Source organism: Scleropages formosus, chromosome 25, assembly GCF_900964775.1.
Source record: "Scleropages formosus chromosome 25, fSclFor1.1, whole genome shotgun sequence".
Lineage (NCBI taxonomy): Eukaryota > Metazoa > Chordata > Actinopteri > Osteoglossiformes > Osteoglossidae > Scleropages > Scleropages formosus.
In genome coordinates, this window is record NC_041830.1 from 14,395,648 (window position 1) to 14,415,276 (window position 19,629).

A 19,629-nucleotide genomic window follows, 5' to 3' on the forward strand; every position below is an offset into this window, starting at 1 on the left:
AGCCAACCATTTAATTAGGCTGCCGCGATCTCGCCCCCGTGGCACTGACACAGCCGCTTTCCCACGCATGTTGAGCCCCATCCCTCCCGCTTGTGTGCGTCTCCGCAGTCCATCGACCCCGGGCAGCAGTTCACGTGGGAGCACTCAAACCTGGAGGTGAACAAGCCCAAGAACCGCTACGCCAACGTCATCGCGTACGACACGTCCCGCGTCATCCTCCAGCCCATCGAAGGTGAGAGACCAGGACGGTCCAGCATTACCCTTGATAAGCTGCGTCAGACTGAATGAGGCTAATTTTTGGCTTCAGGACTTTCTAGAAGCTTCTGCAGAATACAGTCCCCACCCACTAAGACTAAGCTCAGCAAAAGCAGGAAGTAAAAATATCTGAATGTTTTCATTTATTATTTGTCATGCATTTTCATTGGTACGTTCACTCACTCGCTTTATGTATAATCGCTTCTCTTTGAATGAAATATGATCTTATGGACGTCATCCTTGATCCTGCTAAGTTCAAGTGGCCCCAGTTTGTGATGCAGAGCCACCCTGACTTCATGTTTACAACCTCAGACATGTTATTCTTATGGATTTACTGTAGGGTTAGGGTTACGGTTGGGGTTACTTACTGCTCTTAGCCAGTAAGTGGCTTGGGGGAAGTTCTCAATGAACAAGTACAAATGAACAGATGTAGAGGAAACCAAGAATATTCACCAAAGTAAAGGAATAAACTGAAAATTGTCCCAACTTATTGTCCTTTTCTGGTTCTTGCGGTTTGTGTAGCTGTCGTTTTTCTGTTCCACTGTGAATTATGTACCAACGTGGCATCCTTGGCAGTGTGTTCTGTGTGTTCAATGTGTCGGGCCCTTTGTGTAACTTAGAAAATGGCCTCGCTCTAGGAGCTGTCGTTGAGTCCCCTTTGTAGAGTGCTGGAAGCCGCCGCGTGGTTCGGACCCCTATGTCGCCGGAAGGCGTCCCGCGGTGACGCGGTCCATGCCTGCGGTGTGGATCGCGGGGGACAAGACATACAACAGCGGGGAAGGTGTTGGATGTTTCTGCATTAGCTGGCATCGGCACCAGCAGGGATCGGAACCCGCTGCCTCGGAGAAACGCTTCCTTCCCCTGCTCACCACATACAAAAGTTTTAGCAAAACAGAAATGTCGCCTTTCTGTGGAGTTTTTGTGTGTTTGATGGGTTTTTGGCCAGAGAACCGCACTTTTAAAGGGCCTCGTCTTAACTGGGAGGTGTTAAACTCTTAAGATGTAGCAACGTGATGTCATTACACATAGTCTCTGTCAGAGAAAGGGCTCGTGACACCAGCTAGTGCAGTGTTGGCGCGACAGCGAGTGTGGCTCCAGTGTGCCTGCGCAGCTCCCCCTAGAGGCCATAGCTTAAACAACCCTTTCAATTGGTTCCAAAGAAACACGTGCGTAAGGAAAAGAAATGACCGTGTAACTTCATGCCCAGCTATATGGGCATATTTCAAACCGTCTTCTGCTCCCCACACAGGCATCATGGGTAGCGACTACATCAATGCCAACTACATCGATGGCTACCGCAAGCAGAACGCCTACATTGCCACACAGGGACCGCTGCCCGAGACCTTCGGCGACTTCTGGAGGATGGTGTGGGAGCAGAGGACCGCCACCGTGGTCATGATGACGCGGCTGGAGGAGAAGTCCCGGGTGAGACCGGCTGCCGGTCGCATGTTTCCCCTGAATGGACTTTCGGTTTCATATAGAAAGCATTTGAGACATTTGGCTTATGGAGCATTCGCCAGTACAGGGCACCCTCCCCCATCCCCACAGTTAGGTCGTTACATGGAGGATGCTGTATTGTAAGTTACTTTGAGTAAAAGTCAGCTGAATGAATGAGTTAAAAACATAACAATAGGTGGTGCTGCAGTCCAGAGAGGCAGACAGAGTCAGAAACTATAGGATGGAAACTATGGCGCCCCCTGGAGGCAGAGAGGAGAAGGACTATCTCCAGTTGGACAGACGCTTCCTCCACCCAGCTCTGTCCTCGTACCCGTGCACCAGCAGTAGGACACCCAGTGGGTGCCGTAATGCGCCGCATTAAGGGTCTGTCAGGTTCCATTAGGGCGGCTGCCTGGGATGACTCTGAAGTGAAGGGAAAAAGCACTAAACTTGCGCATTTCCACCAATACCCGTCACCGCACATCAGTGCCGTAGGGAGCTGACAGGCAGAGCCTCGAGAGGGCTGGGCAAGACCTCACACACACACACACACACACACTTGATTCCTTCGACTGACTGACTTCTGTCGCTCTGATGGGTGGTGGGGCTGGTGGTGCGGACCACGCAACTGCCCTCATCTGATTCCTGTCATGTTGTCAGATGCTCTGTTCTCCACCATTTCCCATGTCTGGTCCCCACACCACACCGTCGGGGTACAGGAGTATTGCACCGTGGTCCAGCGTGGTCCGTCTCTCTTCATTGAACGCGGTTGCCTCCTACGCCTCTGACCCAGTCACCCTGCTTTGACCCACAGGTCAAATGTGACCAATACTGGCCCAGTCGTGGCACGGAGACCTACGGGATGATCCAGGTGACCCTGCTGGACACTATCGAACTGGCCACCTTCTGCGTCCGCACCTTCTCCCTGCACAAGGTGAGGAACCGCCTCGCTACCCTCCTCCACCGCACGCTGAAGGGGCGTAGGATCTAGTGAGCAGTCAAAGTAGGAGAGAGAAGACAAAGTGTGGCGCTGGGATTCAGTAGGCCACCCTGGGTCGAGATCCCACTCTGGGCAGCCTGGCCCGTCCAATTCTTTGCTCACTCTTCCTTCGGGTCCCTCTCTCTGCATCTTTTTCTCATTGCTCTTTTTTATCTAAGAACCCCCCCCCCCGCAACTCTGGCTCTCGTACCCGCAGCAGCGGGTGCAGAGCAGATTGGAGAGTGGTCCCAACAATCACTCGTGTTTATCTTGCCCCTGCGCTGGCGTGCAGAAGCCCGAACAAAGCGCTTAACAAAGCAGCGGGCGCTCTAATGAGATGGAAATGGAATGCACACAGATGACGGGCCGAGTGTCCAAAATAATTAAGGAAACGAGGCCAGTTTGCTTTTAATTACAAAGTTTATTTATTAATATATTCTGGAGATCTGCAATCGGTCCTGTTTGTCTCACAGTGCAAAGAGGGGGAGGGGTGCGGTAATCGAACCTCTACGCAAGTGCCTTCCACCTGCTGGCGGGTGCGGTGACGTGCTTTGGGTTCTTAGTGCTGTTCTAGCAGGCGGGGTAGTGGTTTGAAACCCACCTCCTGCTGTAGGACCCTTGATGGATGTGCTTGCGCTGAACTGACATGGTAAGAATTACCCTGTACAATTGGGAGAGTAAGAGCTTCAGCGTGTTGGTCTGATCGCATGTCTGATCCCACGCCCTCCCCAGAACGGCTCCAGCGAAAAGAGGGAGGTGCGGCAGTTCCAGTTCACAGCGTGGCCCGACCACGGCGTCCCCGAGTACCCAACACCATTCCTGGCCTTCCTGCGCAGGGTGAAGACTTGCAACCCCCCGGATGCGGGGCCCATCGTCACACACTGCAGGTGGGGGTGGGGGGGGGCGCAGTCACCTACCGCCTTCCAATGGCCACCATTTAAACCTTTGCACACCTGTGGTGGGTCAAATGCACACAGACATTACACTGTTGAGCTTCTAATAGGGTCCAAACCCACCTCCAGTTCAATGTTCCAAGACATTTTTTTCCTTTATTATTACCAGAAAGCAAATATTTAGTTAGATTTACATTATAACACAAAACACAAAGCATACATGTTTAAAAATGCATTGTCAAAATAAAATGTTCACATAGAGCTTTCCATTTCGTTTCACACACCATTTGCACATTTTTTAAACTTTATGTAATAACAAAGAAAATGCTCAGTCGTATTTGCATTACAATATAAAACATAAATCATACATGTTTAAAAATTCAGTGTAAAACGACAGCTTTGCAGGTCTAAGTGTTCCATTTAAGGTTTCCTACACCACTGGGATATTCTTTTATTTGGAAAGTAATAAAAGAATAATTGTGTTCAAGTATATTAAGGACAAGGATAACTGTAGCAAGCAGCAGCACGCAGAATATGACAGGAAGTCAAAGGTGATTATGACAGATGTTTGAAATGCAGGTTCGTGGAGCAGACAGGAGATCTGGAGAGAAAAGAGTCCGAAGGAGATGTGTTTTGAAACCCTTGTTGAAAGTTGCGAGGGATTCAGCAGTTCTGAGGGACAGAGGGAGATCATTCCCCCACCAGAATCGAGAACCTTCTCATGTTAATATAAGGACATTTTCTTTCCGCAGTGCCGGAGTGGGCCGCACGGGCTGCTTCATCGTCATCGACGCCATGCTGGAGCGCATCAAGCACGAGAAGACGGTGGACGTGTACGGTCACGTGACGCTGATGCGCTCGCAGCGCAACTACATGGTGCAGACGGAGGACCAGTACGGCTTCATCCACGACGCGCTTCTGGAGGCGGTGGCCTGCGGCAACACCGAGGTGGCCGCCCGCAGCCTCTACTCCTACATCCAGAAGTTGGCACAGGTGGAGAGCGGCGAACACGTCACTGGCATGGAGCTCGAGTTCAAGGTGAGCCAGCCCCCCCCGGCCCTGCAAAGGCTGCTGGGTAACCTCTCGAAGGTCACCGTGCATTAGTCACAGTGTGGAGATGGAGAGACGCTAATTTAGAGCATCTTGCCAGGTGTAGCTGCTCAGAGAAGGAGCCCTGGGAGTGAGCTGTCTTGCAGGCGTGCACACGCACATTGTTGCTTTACAGCTGAAGGACCCAGGTTCAAATCCCAGCTGCTGTTGTACCCTTGGTCCTGGTGCTTACCATGAATTGATACAGTAAAAATAACCCTACTGTATAAAGTAAATGTACCTGGTGTAGCATTCAAACCTAACATAAGTCACCTTGAAGGAAGAAAACCATAATAATAATAATAATACGCCAGGTGGATGAAAGCGGAACTGGGGGCTGTGAAATATGACCTACTTGTGTCTTCATGAGGAGGCCCCCATTATGATTGTGCTATTGTTTCGTTGTGCTTAACGAAGGCGTTTCTAGTATGCAAAACACCCCCAGCTGTGACATCCAGTGTGTGTTATAATGATCCTCGATCTGTGTGTTTTCTGTCTTTCATGCGACACAATTTAGAAACACAATTGTCTGAACTGTAAAAAGAGAAAAAAACTGTCAAAACACAATTTGCACATTTTCAGAGGAAGTCGCAGGGTGTCGGGAGTTTGCCGCAGGGGCGCGGTTCTTGTTGTTGTTGTTGTTTTTGTCGTTTTGATTGTGTTTTGTGTCGTAGCGATGGGAATCAAAGGGCTTGATTAGTATTCTTTCCTCCGGTTACTGGTCCCAGACCTGTACGTGTCTCATCCAGGACGGTCGAATATTTTTTTGGCTGAGCAGAAAAGAGTGGCGTGGTGGCACAGCAGGTAGCAGTGGTGCCGCACAGTTCTTGGGCTGCAGGTTTGAACATGGGTTCAAATCCAGCTCAGTCTGCATGTAATTTGCATGTTCTTCCTGTGTTTGTGTTTCCTCCAGGTGCTCTGGTTTCTTCCCACAGTCCAAAGATATGTGTTTCAGGCAAGATGGTATCTCTGAATTGCCCTTTGTGTATGTGTGTGTGTATTTGAGTGTTAAATTGCACTGTGTTGGAATGGCACCACATTCAGGGGTACACTACCTCAAACCCTGTACTTCTGGATGCTGGACCACCAGGACCCTGCAGTGAACAAACAGTAACTGGTGACAGACAATAAGTCGTATCAGTGCTGAAATGTGGACTCACCCGTGTCCTACGTCGCCCCCTACAGAGACTGGCCAACTCCAAAGCTCACACGTCACGATTCATCAGCGCCAACCTCCCCTGCAACAAGTTCAAGAACCGGCTGGTAAACATCATGCCGTACGAGACGACCCGCGTGTGCCTGCAGCCCATCCGCGGCCTGGAGGGCTCAGATTACATCAACGCCAGCTTCATCGACGGATACAGGTGGGTGGGACCCCCGGGTTGGCGCTCTGGGGGGGTGCGCTTTTGTCGTAGGGTGCAGCCAGCGGTCTGACTGGCCGGCCAGGCTTTTCTGTCCTGACCCTGTGTGTGTGCGTGTGTGCGCGTGCGTGCGGTCCGCAGGCAGCAGAAGGCCTACATCGCCACACAAGGCCCCCTGGCTGAGACCACTGAGGACTTCTGGAGGATGCTGTGGGAGCACAACTCCACTATCGTGGTCATGTTGACCAAGCTGAGGGAGATGGGCAGAGTAAGTGAGACCAACTCTGTGTTCAAGTCCCTGCTCATGCTGTAGTGTCCCTGGCCAAGGCACTTAGCTTGAACTGATACTGTAAAAAATACCCAACTGTGCAAATGGGTAAATCACAGTGTGAGCCATCATGGCGAAAGGAGACAGGTCAATAATGTCTTACCAGAACTGTAACTCTGTGTGTCTGTGTCTGTGTGTTGGCCCACAGGAGAAGTGCCACCAGTACTGGCCGGCTGAGCGCTCTGCCCGGTACCAATACTTTGTGGTGGACCCCATGGCTGAGTACAACATGCCCCAGTACATCCTGAGGGAGTTCAAGGTCACTGATGCCAGGGTACGTACCCTCAATCAAGGTACTTACTGTGAATCGATACAGTAAATAACTCTCCTGTGTAAATGGGTAAATCATTGTAAACTGATTATCTACCACAGTGAGTCTCTTTGGAGAAAGAAGTGAGATAAATAAAGGTTACTAACAATAATAAAGCCCTGGTGGTACAACACTAGGTACCATGTGCTGTGTTACTACGGTACTATGTGGTGATGTATGGGGTCTTTCGCCATTGCTGTGTTTGCTCACCCTGCTCTAAGTGGTACTTTTGAAGGTGATGGATGCCAGGCTGCGCTCACTTCTCTGCATTCTGTCCTCTTACTGATTCACACACACACACATACAAGTGTGATTAACTCAGAGGATGCAGTAAAAGCTCGTTTCTGGCAACGTGCCAGGGGAAGCACCACGGCGAGGGTAGGGCGGGGCTTAAACGTGTCTCTCCATCTGCCTCCAACCTAGCCCTGTCTCCCCCACCTTGAGCAAAACAGTGTAGGAACACCACCCCCACCCCGCTAGTTATCCATCAGGCCATGTGATGTACTCTTTGTTTGGGGGGGGGGGGGGAGTTGCATCAACCTGCATCCAGATTTTCCATTTAAGAGAGGGCCCAGATGAAGACGCCTGTAACACCAGGCACTCTATTGATTTCTCTAGACAGGGAATTTTCTGCTCAGTCCAACGGCAGGACTAGATGGACACGAAGAGAAAGGGAGGGATGTGCCGGGGGGGCTTCCACACACACACGTCTTGCTGGATTCTTGCACGCTGCAACCGGAGGATCGGGAAGACTCACTGTCCACTCTCTCTCCCCTTGCGTCCCCACCCAATTCCCTCCCCAGGACGGCCAGTCCCGGACGGTCCGGCAGTTCCAGTTCACAGACTGGCCGGAGCAGGGCGTGCCCAAGTCCGGGGAGGGCTTCATCGACTTCATCGGCCAGGTGCACAAGACCAAGGAGCAGTTCGGTCAGGATGGCCCCATCTCCGTCCACTGCAGGTGCGGACCGCACCCTTGCCGTCTCCCGGGTGACGGAGCCACTAGACACTTTCATCTGCTAAGCAGTGGGACTGGTCGCTTGTCCAAAAGTGAGGAAGGATGTTTCCAGATTATTATTTGGGGTGCTGTTTGGACTCCACCCCGTCACATCCCTTCCTGTAACAGCCTGCTTGGGTCCCACTCCTCTCCTCTCCTGTTTAGGGCCCACCCCACCCCACCCTGCCCTCTCCTTTCAGCCTGTTCTGTGTGACATCGCTCAGACCTTCCCTTTGCTGTCCATTTCATTTTGGCAGAAACATCTGTCTGTCCTGAGCCTCTCGTTTTCCTGCAGAGCCCAGACTTCTCGCTTTCTCACTATTTCTCCATAGTGGAGCAGATCCCCCCCCACTAAAAAAAAGAAATTCTCGCTTTTAACCCTAGAAGTGGGGGTGGAGCTCAAGTAATTTTGCAGCAATGTGAAGCACCCTCCCCCCAAGATCAGTGCCGTTGCTCATATTTGTAGAGCCGACAAAAAGAGCAATTTACAGGGGAGGGAAACTCCCTGGGGGGTCGTTTCTGTGCAGTCACGTGTACCTGTGTGCGTGTGTGATTGTGTGTGCTGTGACACACCATGAAGTACTGATTCCATGTATCCATGTGTACTTGGTCAGGGAGGATGTAGAGGGGTGCTGGATAGGTCCTCACCTGGAATCTCACCTAGAACCCCCCTCACACCTCTCCCTATATTTCTTATGTGGTTGTGCAGCGCGGGTGTGGGCCGCACCGGTGTCTTCATCACCCTCAGCATCGTGCTTGAGAGGATGCGCTACGAGGGCGTGGTCGACATCTTCCAGACGGTCAAGATGCTGCGCACTCAGAGGCCGGCCATGGTCCAGACAGAGGTGAGAGGACCACTACTGCCCACCCTCACCAGAGGCCTGTGTGCTCTGCTGGCCTTTTCTACTGCAACATTATTATTATTATTATTATGCAGTACATGTTCCCACATAGTATATTTCTGAATTGGAAATAGGACACACACACGCGCACACACTTTCTGAACCGCTTGTCCCATACGGGGTCATGGGGAACCGGAGCCTAACCCGGCAACACAGGGCGTAAGGCTGGAAGGGGAGGGGACACACCCAGGACGGGACGCCAGTCCGCCGCAAGGCACCCCAAGTGGGACTTGAACCCTAGACCCACCGGAGAGCAGGACCCGGTCCAACCCATTGCGCCACCGCGCCCCCCTGGAAATAGGACATATGTTGATAATTTGTTTAGTTTGTAGCTCTAAAGTCACTCAGTCACATTCAGCAAAAGGTTAATAATGATTCATTGTATTTAGACGTTAGGTTCCGTAAAAGTCTCGGATACAGCTAGAAAATAGCCCTCAGTGTCGATTGTTGAACGATCAATCCCATGAGCATTTGCAACGTTCCCCATGTTCGTATTGGTCACTGAAACTCAGGAACACCAGACACAAGCTGTAAACACTGTACAAATGAACGGAATTAATGGGCTCCTGCATAATGTTCTTTTAGTGCTCAACACTGCCACCTACCTGCTGGCCATGTAAACACAGGTCACATCCTCTTTGCTACAGACAGAAAATGCCATTTAACGATAGGTGAACTGTTTGAAAATCCATAACTTGATTGTTTGAGACCTAAGGAGCTGGGTGTTTTACCGGAGCAGATGAGGTTAGGTACCTCACCGGATGGTATAATAGCAGAACCCAGCAAAGTTATGGGTGAAGGTCCACATCTTTCATAGATGCGCTCGCGTCAGCGTGCTGGGGAAAGCTGTTTACCACCGGCTGTCGTCTCCCTAAAGCGCCGCACACTTTCTCTTTATTCTGTCACGTCGTTCTGTAATTAATGCAAATTCCACAGCTCCGTGACGTTTGCTGAAGACAGAAGTTACACGAATTTCACAGCTTAAATCTTTGCTGCTGTGAAGAATTACTCCGGGGAGCTGAAGTGCTGACAATGTCCATTTCATGTGTGTGTGTGTGTGTGTGTGTGTGTGTTTTTTTTTTTTTTCTCCTCTTCTTCCCCCAACAGGATGAGTATCAGTTCTGCTACCAGGCAGCTCTGGAGTACCTGGGAAGCTTTGATCACTATGCAACGTAAAAAAAACGGAAAAATCTCCACGACTCCGCCGTTCCCCCTCGACAGTCTTCTGAGCCATAGAAACTTGCTTGACAATTTTTTTGATGACAGCAGAATTCCAACTCAAACAAAAACTTGAACGGAACTAAACAAACAAAACGGGGGGAAAAAAGCGGACAAGAGCACGTGGTATGAGAAGTGCGACGGCGGCGAGCGAAGAGGGTGTTGGGAAGGAAGCGACATTTTGAACACTCAGAGCTCAGGAACTCACCTGGAAGAGGACAGAAAGGGCGGCTCAGGCTGCGAGGCGGGAACGATCTCCGCGTCGGACTCGTCCACTGCTCCCACGCGGAGGACATAGCATATCTGTGGGAACATCTGTTGCGAAAGTTGAACAAAAAAAAAAGGGGAGAAAATCGACAAAAGTCAAAAAAGTTTTCATAAAAGTGGAAAAAATAAAATAAAATTTGTAATTAATGCAAAATTGGAAGACAATTTTTAGAACATCTACGAAAAGATGAGGTTTTGTTGGTTACACGTTGGGGTATTTTTCAGAGATTTTTATATATCCGCATTAACGGGAATGGGTTGGAAATTGTTATCCTTTTGAAAGGCTGTTGCCGAAAGCTCTGGCTGCGGCAAGAAGGAGGTGGATCTGGATGGAGGAGGACAGTTTTAGAGCGCCTCGTCCCTCTGTAAATTTCTGCCCTGCAAATCCAGTCACCCATCACGTTGTTGTCAAGGACGTTTCCATCTCCGAAGCGGCAAGCGTGTCTTCAGTGCCAAGAACAGCGGCGAGAACAGCCGCAGGTCAGGACCGCAAGGGAGATGGACTCCTGTCCTAGAAAAACGAAGAGGAGCGTCAAACCTACATTGCTCTTCGTCGATATTCCGCACCAAGCGTTCCAGCGGCGCGTCCGTTTCGAGGGCCACAAAACACACGAGTTTGGCTCGGCCACCGCTGCGTCATTCCTGGAGTTGCCGTCCTTGGCACACCCTCGTGGTGCCACGTGACGTCATTCCACGGTTGGAAAACAAAACAAAAAAGCAGGCCTGAAAACTCACAGTCGCGTTTTATTTTTTTACGTTGACACTTATTAGTATTTTTTACATGTCGTGCTGCTGGTGTGTCGTGCTGTGAACAGTGGAGCGCCACAGAGGACCACTCGTCCCGTCATTGGGCGAAGGTAGCAAAGCGCAAAGCACCATGGGACGTGTTCTCCTCCTGGGCAGGTGACGAGCGGGCGCTCATCGGACGAGGTGCCCCCTCTCCCCACCGGGTTCCGCAACCGTGTCGATGGTGGCCAGCATTCTTCGCAAACATGTCATGGTGATCGTTACTCTTCTTAGTATTAGACCTGTATTTTTTGCTAGTTTCTGTCTAAACCAAACATGCTGCTTATTCTTTATACTGTAGTGCGGCACAGTGTCAAATGTGAAGGTTGGCACCCAGCAGTCCCTTGTCCAAACCCAGCCTCCCACCACCCCCTACCCCCCATACACACTCCTCTGCCCTTTCCATGACGAATGTCTTAATGGAAGTCCTGGACTCGGCCTCGGAACCGGAGCTGTTTGGGCTCAGCATCTTCAGAACCGGGTGCAACCGCTGAAATCCTGACGCCTTTGCTGGAGAACTTCGAGCACTAGCCGCGACCCCACGTCCTCGAACTTGGCCACTGCGAGGAACCAGGTTCTCGGCCTCTCCGGCATGTTTACATGAGTATGGCTCAAAAGCGTCCCACCCTAATGGGGATGCCCCAAGTTGCAGCTGTGGCCCATCTGCGAACAACACAGGTGTAAAGGGGCGGGTACCGAGGGGAAAGGGTTTCCTACAGATTGTTGCCCCGCCTTGAGGATGGACTGTGTTTGCAGCATTGCTCTGAACTGTGCTTGCCGTGGCGGCCCCGGGCCCCGGGAACCTTCCAGAGGCGGAGCGAGACTCCGCCCTCTCTCACCACAGAGTCGCCGGATGGCGAACACAGACTCTTTCCTTAGGTGGTGTGAGAAGTGTCTCTACACTCCGTGATGTATGCTGATATGATAAAGTAACTCCGCCCCCAGTACATACCCCCCCAAGCCTTGCTCCCCCGACCTTCTCCCAGGGATCAGTGCTTTTACGTGTAAAGAGCTATGGATAGGTGTACTCACTAGCAATCATGGGGCAGGCCGTGAGTAGTCCGTTTCTTATTTCCAAAAAAGCCTTATTGTTAACATTATGAAACATGAATTATGTATTTTTTGATTACTGTCATTTAACCTTGCAAACTTTTTATTTTACTTTTTTTTTTAAAAAAAAAAAAACAGGAATGTTGCTTTTTTTACGTTAGCAGTACAAATAAAATGCTTATTTGATCATATTACGTTAAAAGGCATTCTATTTTTTCACTGTAGAGATGTTTAGTGTAATGTGTGTTTGTGTGTATATGTAATATATACACACATATGCATATAAATATATATGTATATATGTGTGTATATAGGCCTATATACATAAATGTATACACACACTCCCTCATGCGGTACATATATAAATAAACTGAAATTATAGATATATATCATCCAGAATGTTACTATAAAATCTGCCTTTCTTTTAAATTTTTTATTCTTAATATCTTTTTCGTAACATGCAGACCTTGAGCAACAAGTACAGAAGAATGTGGTGGTTTTACTTTGTAATTGTTTTCAAACTCTTGGGAAATATTGTGCGTTTCCTTGGAAACATTGACGGGAGGTATGTGGCCGAGAGCCACGTGCAGCCCTGTGTAATATCTGCCCATTGGCAGAGCTGTGCCCGGAGCGGAGCTGGACTTGTGTGGGTAATAAACGTTATTGATGGTAGCGATAGCATTAGCACAAGTATAATATTTCTGAAGTACAATATGAATTGATCTAATAAGCTTTGAATATGAGGGACGAGGGTACGACTGGTAAACATCTCGCTGTACCACGGTACCGGCACTCCTGGCGAAAATGTCATGAAAATCTCTCCCCGACCCTCACTCGGCTCATTTTTACATCACGCTTTATTCCACCCTTGGTTTGTTTTAGCGTTACTAACATAAACGATTAGTCGAATACTAAACATTTATAAATGAACCCGGGCTTTTTGTCTGTAGAATTTGGCCCCTGTGTTTATGAAACGCTCAGTAAAAACTCTCCTCTGCCAGCTCCTGGTGTTCCCGAAGTCCACTTTAACACTTTTAACACGTACAGTCGAACCCCGGCTCGTGGTTTTCGTGTCCTTACTGTCCAGCAGGCCATGGTTCTGGTGTCCTGGTTTGACCCGGCAGCGCGCTCAGAGAGGAAGGGGTCTCGAACCGGTGCTCACCGGACACCTCCGCCTGCTTCTCACCACCTCCTCCTCTCAAGGCCTGTCGTGAAAGCCACGCCCTTATCGAACCAAACCGCTCCCACTCTCGACCAATCCTGGGTCAGGACACTCCCACATCAAGCCCCGCCCCCTGCGAGCAACTCCTGATTTTTGTTGCAAAATTTTTTGGCATCGAGTTAGGCTCTTTGTAGTTTGGGTTGGCTGATGTGATGCTACATATCCACGTTAGATCATATTCAGACGTCAGTCATATTATGTCCCCACTTAATTTTCAACGCCAGTGAGGTCGATCGCGCCACCTATTGGCTCGGGGCTGAATGGCTTCGGTAGCGATGTGCTGCAGGAGGTCTTGGCCAAACTGAACTCCCCCTTAGGAGGTCTCCACTCTCACCTTGGGCCGGAGCAATGAAAGCGAAGGAGCGGTTGATGGAGGAGCCGGGGGGCGGGGGGTGAATAATCCTACGAGGGCGACCACCGCAAGGCTGGGGAGAGTTTCCTTTGTGCGAGGGCCAAATGATAACACTTTCAAATGCTCTGACTGAACAAAAAGCTGGTTTGGAACTTCCCTAAATGTAGATATGTTAACTTTGTATATTAAAAGTCGTCTGAAAATATGACCTGTGTCTCGAGTTTTTGCTCCTTTTCCTGCAGAGTCCGTTCAAAAGTGCGCGCGCGCGTGTGTGTGTGTGTGTGTGTGGGTGGGTGTGTGGGTGTGGGTGTGGGTGTTTTACCACTGTCAGAACAGACAGTTTCGTGGTGTCACCAGCAGAAGGCGCCAGTGCAGCATAATTTTTCTAAAGGGAGCGAGAACATGGTACATGAGGCTTTGTCTGTGTTCAGGAAGACCTTTTCTCTTGTGTTTCCATGCGACTGCTTTACTCCCTAAATTTGTCTCTAAAATCTCAGAAGAATGGAAAGGCAAGTCTGTGGAAAATGACGCTAATCAACGGCAGTTAGTCTGGAACACGCAGAAGACATCTGAATAGAGGCAGGAGGAACAGGGCCGAAGCCCTGCAGGAACAGGGTATGTCCTCACCGCACTTTACCGCAACCGAACGCTGCAGTGGCAGTGTAATGCAAAGGGCTGCCGCATGTGCTATGAATTTATTGGTCATCTTTAGATGGATATGGGAACGGTCGTCATGGATGCGACTGTTGTGCCGTCTGTGTGTCAAGGTCAAGAGGTCAAATATGATTGAGTGTGATCCAACGGGAGGTTCAAGCCCTTTCCGCAGAGGAGAAGCTGTTACTCCCACTTCAGTGCCGTGCTGAAAATAATCGTCGTCAAGGCATAATGTTTAACAGGCATAATATCTAAAGGAGAAATAGGGACACATCGGCGCAGCGGTCCCGAGACGTGGGACAGGTGAATCGCTGGCTTTGAACTGACCTCTGGGTGAGCGAGTGTGTGTGTGTGCGTGTGCATGTGAGAGTGCAGTGCTGAGCAACGTCGTCCATTCGCTCACGTGCGTGCGCCTGTGTGTGTTCTCTGTTTCGTGGCCAGCGATAAGCTGTTAGCGCAGCTAGGCCTGGAGGAGGAGAGCGGTTGACCGTCGGAGTCGTGATCCTATGAAATAACGTTGCAAGGAGTGTTGCCTGGAGATATGACAGCAGCTGCTCCTGGGGGGCAAGGAAAACTGGCTCCCGCCTCCCCTTTTCAGGCGCTGCTTTGCGGTGACGCCTCCCCAGGTTCTGCTAAATGCCTTATAGCACATGACAGATTTGATGACGGGTGTAATCTGTGGACTGAGGGATCATGGGAGCAGCAGCCCGGAGGGACCCGCAGAGATCCGCTTCCCAGAGGGCGGCTGGGTACCGCGGACCTCGGATGGCATCCACGTGGTCGCTGGTTCAAATCCCAGAAGTTGCGTGACTTCTGAACCCTTGACAGAGGGGCCGGAGTCGCGCCCCAGGAGAACGTCCTGCTGTCGAAATGATTGAAATTTATGAGTCACTTTGGATTTCTGAAAAATGCCACGCAAATACGGAAAGTATTTAGTGTCCTCGCGGCCCAGCGCAACCACTGATCAGTCCCTCGCTCATGTGTTCATTGGTGAGTCCTTTTGTCTGTCCGTGGATACGTGCAAGAATTTGTCCCTCGTTCTGTCCCTTCATCTATCCATTGATGCTTCGGTCTATCAATCCGTTCCCCTGTCTGTCTGTTGATGTGTCCATCGGTCTGTCCGTGGTTCCGTCCCTTACTCTCTCCTTGATCTGTCCTCTGACCTGTGCATTGATTTGTCCCTCAGTCTGCCTGCTGATGTGTCTCTTCGCCTGTCCACTGCTCCGTTGATCAATCTTTCAGTTGATCTGTCCCTCATCCCTCCACTGATCTCGCCCCCAATGTCATGTCTAACCATTTATCTGTCCCTCAATCTGTCCATTTATTTGTCCTTTGGTCCGTCCAGTGCGCCGTCCATCAATCTGTCCCTCGCTAATCCAGTGCAATACACCCCCACCAGTCCCTTGAAACTACTTCAATTGTCAGATTATGCACTGTTCTTCAGTGCCCCTCCAGATGATTTTACCCAGAATGCCTCGCGTACCTTTCGGTTCAGCCGTGTGTTTGAATAGTTCGACACTCAAAGGTACGACTGCAGGTCCCCCTCTTGAACACACCCGTTTCCGAAGAATCTTGTGCTTTTTTTTTTTTTGACCGCCAGTCTCTCCCTTCTGCTGGAATGTGCAAAAATGAATCCGCCGCTCATCCGGTCGTCTGAACCCATTAACCAGGGTTTATTGTGCCACCGTTACGGTATTAAAGTTTAATATCATCTCATCAGAACGACGGCGAGCAAAGCCTCTCATTTACGGTTGCGGTGCCCATATTTGGTAAGAAGAGCAACGAAATGCTCAAAGCCTGACATTCTGCATTTGCTCCACCGAATGCACTTGCCAGAGAATGGCCCGGAAGCAGCAGGGTGTGTTACACACACACACACACACACACACACACGCACACACACGCAGGACACCTAGAGGGAGACCAAACAGTTTGTCGGTCCTGTTCAGCTGGGAAACATGAAGCTGCAACATTTAAGGAGATATTATAGTAGAGCTCCCTGATATGGAATATGGCTCTATACCTAACCCCCACCCCCTCCATCCACTGGTGAGAGATGAACAAGCCCTTTATTCTGAAAATTCACCTGTAGAGATTAGAAAAAAATTCTATTCTCAAGATAAAAAAAAGAAAGTTTTTTTTTTAAATGACTCTTAAGCGTTTTCCAGGATACCGTGGAGGTCAAAATCATAAGACAAAAATAGAGGCGTGTGCGCGCTGGGCCGACCTGCACACGACGCGTGGGACATCTGAGTGTTCCCCCCCACCCCGCGCCACAGCACAAATATGACATGTTATCATGTACGTGGCCAGACCTCTCGGAGCTTCGCTTTGCTCTAATATTTACACAGAAAGTAAATACAATAAAACCTCTGCGGTGGAAATGGTGTGACTGCGGGAAATGTCACTGGAATACATATTATGGTAAATATAATATCCCCCCCCACTATTTCTCCTTTAACATCCTTGTTCTTGGATTATGGGCTGTTAAGGGTTTATAAAGGGAGTGTAAAAGGTAGATTAAATTCAGCTTCCTGTTTATGTGCTGGGTTTTGCGGCATTCCAAGCCTACGCCGGGAGATTTATCCTCGCTCGCCGGGTCCTTCGGCAGGGAGGGGCTGGGGGGTCCCAGTTCGGAGCAGGCGGCGAGAGTGAGACCCTTTCGGAGTGCTCCAGCGCCCAGAGGAAGAGATCGGGGGAGATACTGGTGGAGGGAGCGGCGCAGGGGGCCGGGAGACGGGGGCCAGTGGGGGGTGGGGGGGCGTCCCGAAAGGAGCTTCGTTCCGAAGACCCGTCCATCTCCCTCGGACGTGGAGGGACGGATGCTGGCGGTGCAGGGGGACGGGTGAGTGCGGCGTATTTGGTTTCTTTAAAGTACTCCTCGGGGCTGGGGGTCCAGGTTATCTCCGTTGCCCATTTGACTCCTCACAGCAGGGGTGGTGGGTGGTGGGGGGGTCCAGCTTTTAATGGTGTTTGGCTCTCGGCGCAAATGCGTTCTGTTTATTCTGCCGTCGCTTCTCCACGTTTGTCCAATTTCCTCATGTAAACTGTGGCAGAAAGGGGATTTTTTTTTCGGCACACAGTCGGACTCCGATGTGAAATATCTCTGGCAGAAGTACGAAAAACACACTTTCCTTCCAAGAGGTAGAAAATGTTTATATGCACTCAGAGAAGAAATGCAATAAATAATGTTAGATCATTAGAAAAATAATAGAGGGAGTTTTTTCTTTCTTCATATCTGAAGGGACGACCTCGTTTTGTGGGACAGCTGCACAAATCCTGCTTTCTAGAGTCATGGTTGGGTCAACGTCTCACCACAACCGGTCGATGGGCGCCTGCTTCTCCGTCAACCATCCGCCTTTCCAACACAACCTCACCATCGCCTCCGCCTACTTCTCCACCACCTTCACCGGCCTGGGGCTCAGCTCCAACCTCATCGCCCTCCTGGTTCTGATCCGCGCCTACCAGAGGACCCACAGCCGCTCCCGATCTTCCTTCCTCATCTTCCTCGCCAGCTTGGTGGTGACAGACTTCATGGGTCTCCTGGTGACCGGCTCCATCGTAATCTCCTTCCACGTCACGCACTTCAACTGGGCCGAGCTGGACCCTCGGTGCCACTTCTGCAACTTCATGGGCATGTCCATGGTCTTCTACGGCCTGTGTCCCCTGCTCTTGGGAGCCACGATGGCCGTCGAGCGCTTCGTGGGCATCAACCGGCCCTTCGCGCACTCCACCCACATGTCCAAGAGTCGAGCTATGTTCACGGTGCTCCTGGTGTGGGTGTTCGCTGGCTCCATCAGCCTCCTGCCCGTGGCAGGACTGGGCAGCTACCACCTGCAGATGCCTGGTTCCTGGTGCTTCCTGAACATCAGCTCCCAGTCCCTTGACATGTTCTTCTGCTTGATCTTCTCCCTGGTGGGGCTGCTGTCGCTGACCCTCTCCTTCGTGCTGAACACGGTCAGCGTGGTAACCCTACTGAGGGTGTGTTGCGGCCCAGACTCCGCACGCCGCCAGCGCAAGCACGAGGTGGAGATGATGGTGCAGCTCATCTTGATCATGATCACGGCTTCCGTGTGCTGGTGCCCCCTATTGGTGAGTGAGTTGTATTTATCTTTTTGCATTTGAGGAATATCAGGATTTCCAACTTGTGAAATGATTAACCAATAGCTATAGATGGAATGAATGACATCATAGTGGATGTCAAAAGCACCCTGGTAAAGATCAGACTGGCACAGTCCAGTTATGTTTGGAATAATACTGGCAGTTTCGAAACAGCCGATGCCGAACCGTGTCTCCTTTCGCGTGTAGATTCTCATTCTGAAGAACGCCATCTCCGCGGAGACTGTCAGTCCCGAAATTCTGCTGTTCTCCCTGCGCCTCGCCTGCCTGAATCAAATCTGCGACCCCTGGATCTACATCTTGTGTCAGCTGGCTCTGCGACAGCGAGAAAAGTCCATGCGGGTCGCTCACTCCGCCACCCCCGGCTTCCTGTCCCGCATCAAGGCCGTTTCCACGCAGACGCTGGCCGTCCCCAGGCAATGGACGCTGCCGCCTAGAAGAGTCTCCACAGCTCCTTGACCTCTGACCTCCATCTCTCATCTGCTTCACCAACAGAAGCAGGTGGACGATGAAAGGATGTCATGAACAGATGAGTCGCGTTCAGTCCCGTGTCCAGAATGTCTCAATTAATTTTGTCCAAAAGGTCAATCCATGCTTATCTTCTCAGATATGTCCACCCAAAGACTTGGAGTCTTCATTCCTTCAAGGTAGAAGCTGGAGTGACAACCTAGAGATGCCAGAGTCACAAGACCTTCTCTGAACCCTGTCCTTTAACCTTCTTTTTTGCCACGTTTTTTGATGGGATCATGTGTAGACATGAAGGCTGACATCCGGGGGGGAGGGGTTCAAATGCCGAAGCACTTTGCGCTGCAGGATTCCAGGAAGGCAGGCAGAAGATGACAGGACAGTAATGGGACAGGTGACAAATCGCAGCTGGTTTTTTTTTTTTCTTTGCATAACATTTCCAACTTTCCGATTTGGACACACGGACATTGCTGCGCAAAGGTGAACACTGTTTTCAGTGGACGAGTCATTGGTGTCGGCCTGGAGATGAACTTTACAAAGTTTCTGCTCGGAAACTGACATGAACCTCCCCTCTCCTTCCCTGCAAACACACTGAGGCTCCATTGTCCACTCGTGGACGGCGGATAAACGGCTCTGGGTTCCATCCCAGCATCTTTCCTGTGGAACCATTATACTGAAATCCTTTTGGCTTTTTCAGATCATGGGGAAATGGACTTTGAGGTTTTGTGTATTTTTGTGAATAACTCTGATTTGAAACAGATATTCCCAGGAAACAACGGAGCCCATTCAGTGTGTGTCACGCTACCTGGGGACGGGGCGGTTTGGGTTGTGTCCACTTGCTCAGTGCAGTGTCTGTCGAAGTGCAACACTAAACAAGCAGGCAGTCTGTTGTTTCCTTCCATCCATCCATCTATCCATCCATCCATCCATCCTTCCATCCATCCTTCC

The 19,629-nt window shown here is 50.5% G+C and overlaps 2 protein-coding genes across 39 annotated transcripts in view; both read left to right on the plus strand.

The window, feature by feature from the left end:
• LOC108921597 (receptor-type tyrosine-protein phosphatase S-like) overlaps positions 1–11,960 on the plus strand; it is a 182,902-nt gene extending 170,942 nt beyond the window's left edge. For all 37 annotated transcript variants that reach the window (XM_029249118.1, XM_029249116.1, XM_029249122.1 and 34 more), the window contains 11 exons: positions 109–232; positions 1,505–1,680; positions 2,507–2,626; positions 3,404–3,558; positions 4,317–4,602; positions 5,839–6,017; positions 6,156–6,282; positions 6,491–6,616; positions 7,456–7,610; positions 8,356–8,491; positions 9,656–11,960. In XM_029249118.1, the coding sequence (XP_029104951.1) occupies positions 109–232; positions 1,505–1,680; positions 2,507–2,626; positions 3,404–3,558; positions 4,317–4,602; positions 5,839–6,017; positions 6,156–6,282; positions 6,491–6,616; positions 7,456–7,610; positions 8,356–8,491; positions 9,656–9,724 (1,653 nt within the window). In that variant the 3' untranslated portion in view covers positions 9,725–11,960. The remainder of the gene's footprint in view (positions 1–108; positions 233–1,504; positions 1,681–2,506; positions 2,627–3,403; positions 3,559–4,316; positions 4,603–5,838; positions 6,018–6,155; positions 6,283–6,490; positions 6,617–7,455; positions 7,611–8,355; positions 8,492–9,655) is intronic.
• A 1,914-nt stretch (positions 11,961–13,874) lies between these two features.
• Positions 13,875–19,596, plus strand: LOC108921563 (thromboxane A2 receptor-like). 2 transcript variants are annotated; one of them, XM_018731061.2, is made up of 3 exons: positions 13,875–14,058; positions 17,342–18,189; positions 18,406–19,596. In XM_018731061.2, the coding sequence occupies exons 2-3, from the start codon at positions 17,392–17,394 to the stop codon at positions 18,673–18,675; spliced, it is 1,068 nt and encodes a 355-aa protein (XP_018586577.2). In that variant the 5' UTR covers positions 13,875–14,058; positions 17,342–17,391; the 3' UTR covers positions 18,676–19,596. The 2 variants fall into 2 exon arrangements, with proteins under 2 accessions (XP_018586577.2, XP_018586576.2); XM_018731060.2 differs by lacking the exon at positions 13,875–14,058 and adding an exon at positions 16,860–16,942.
• Positions 19,597–19,629: the final 33 nt, after the last annotated feature.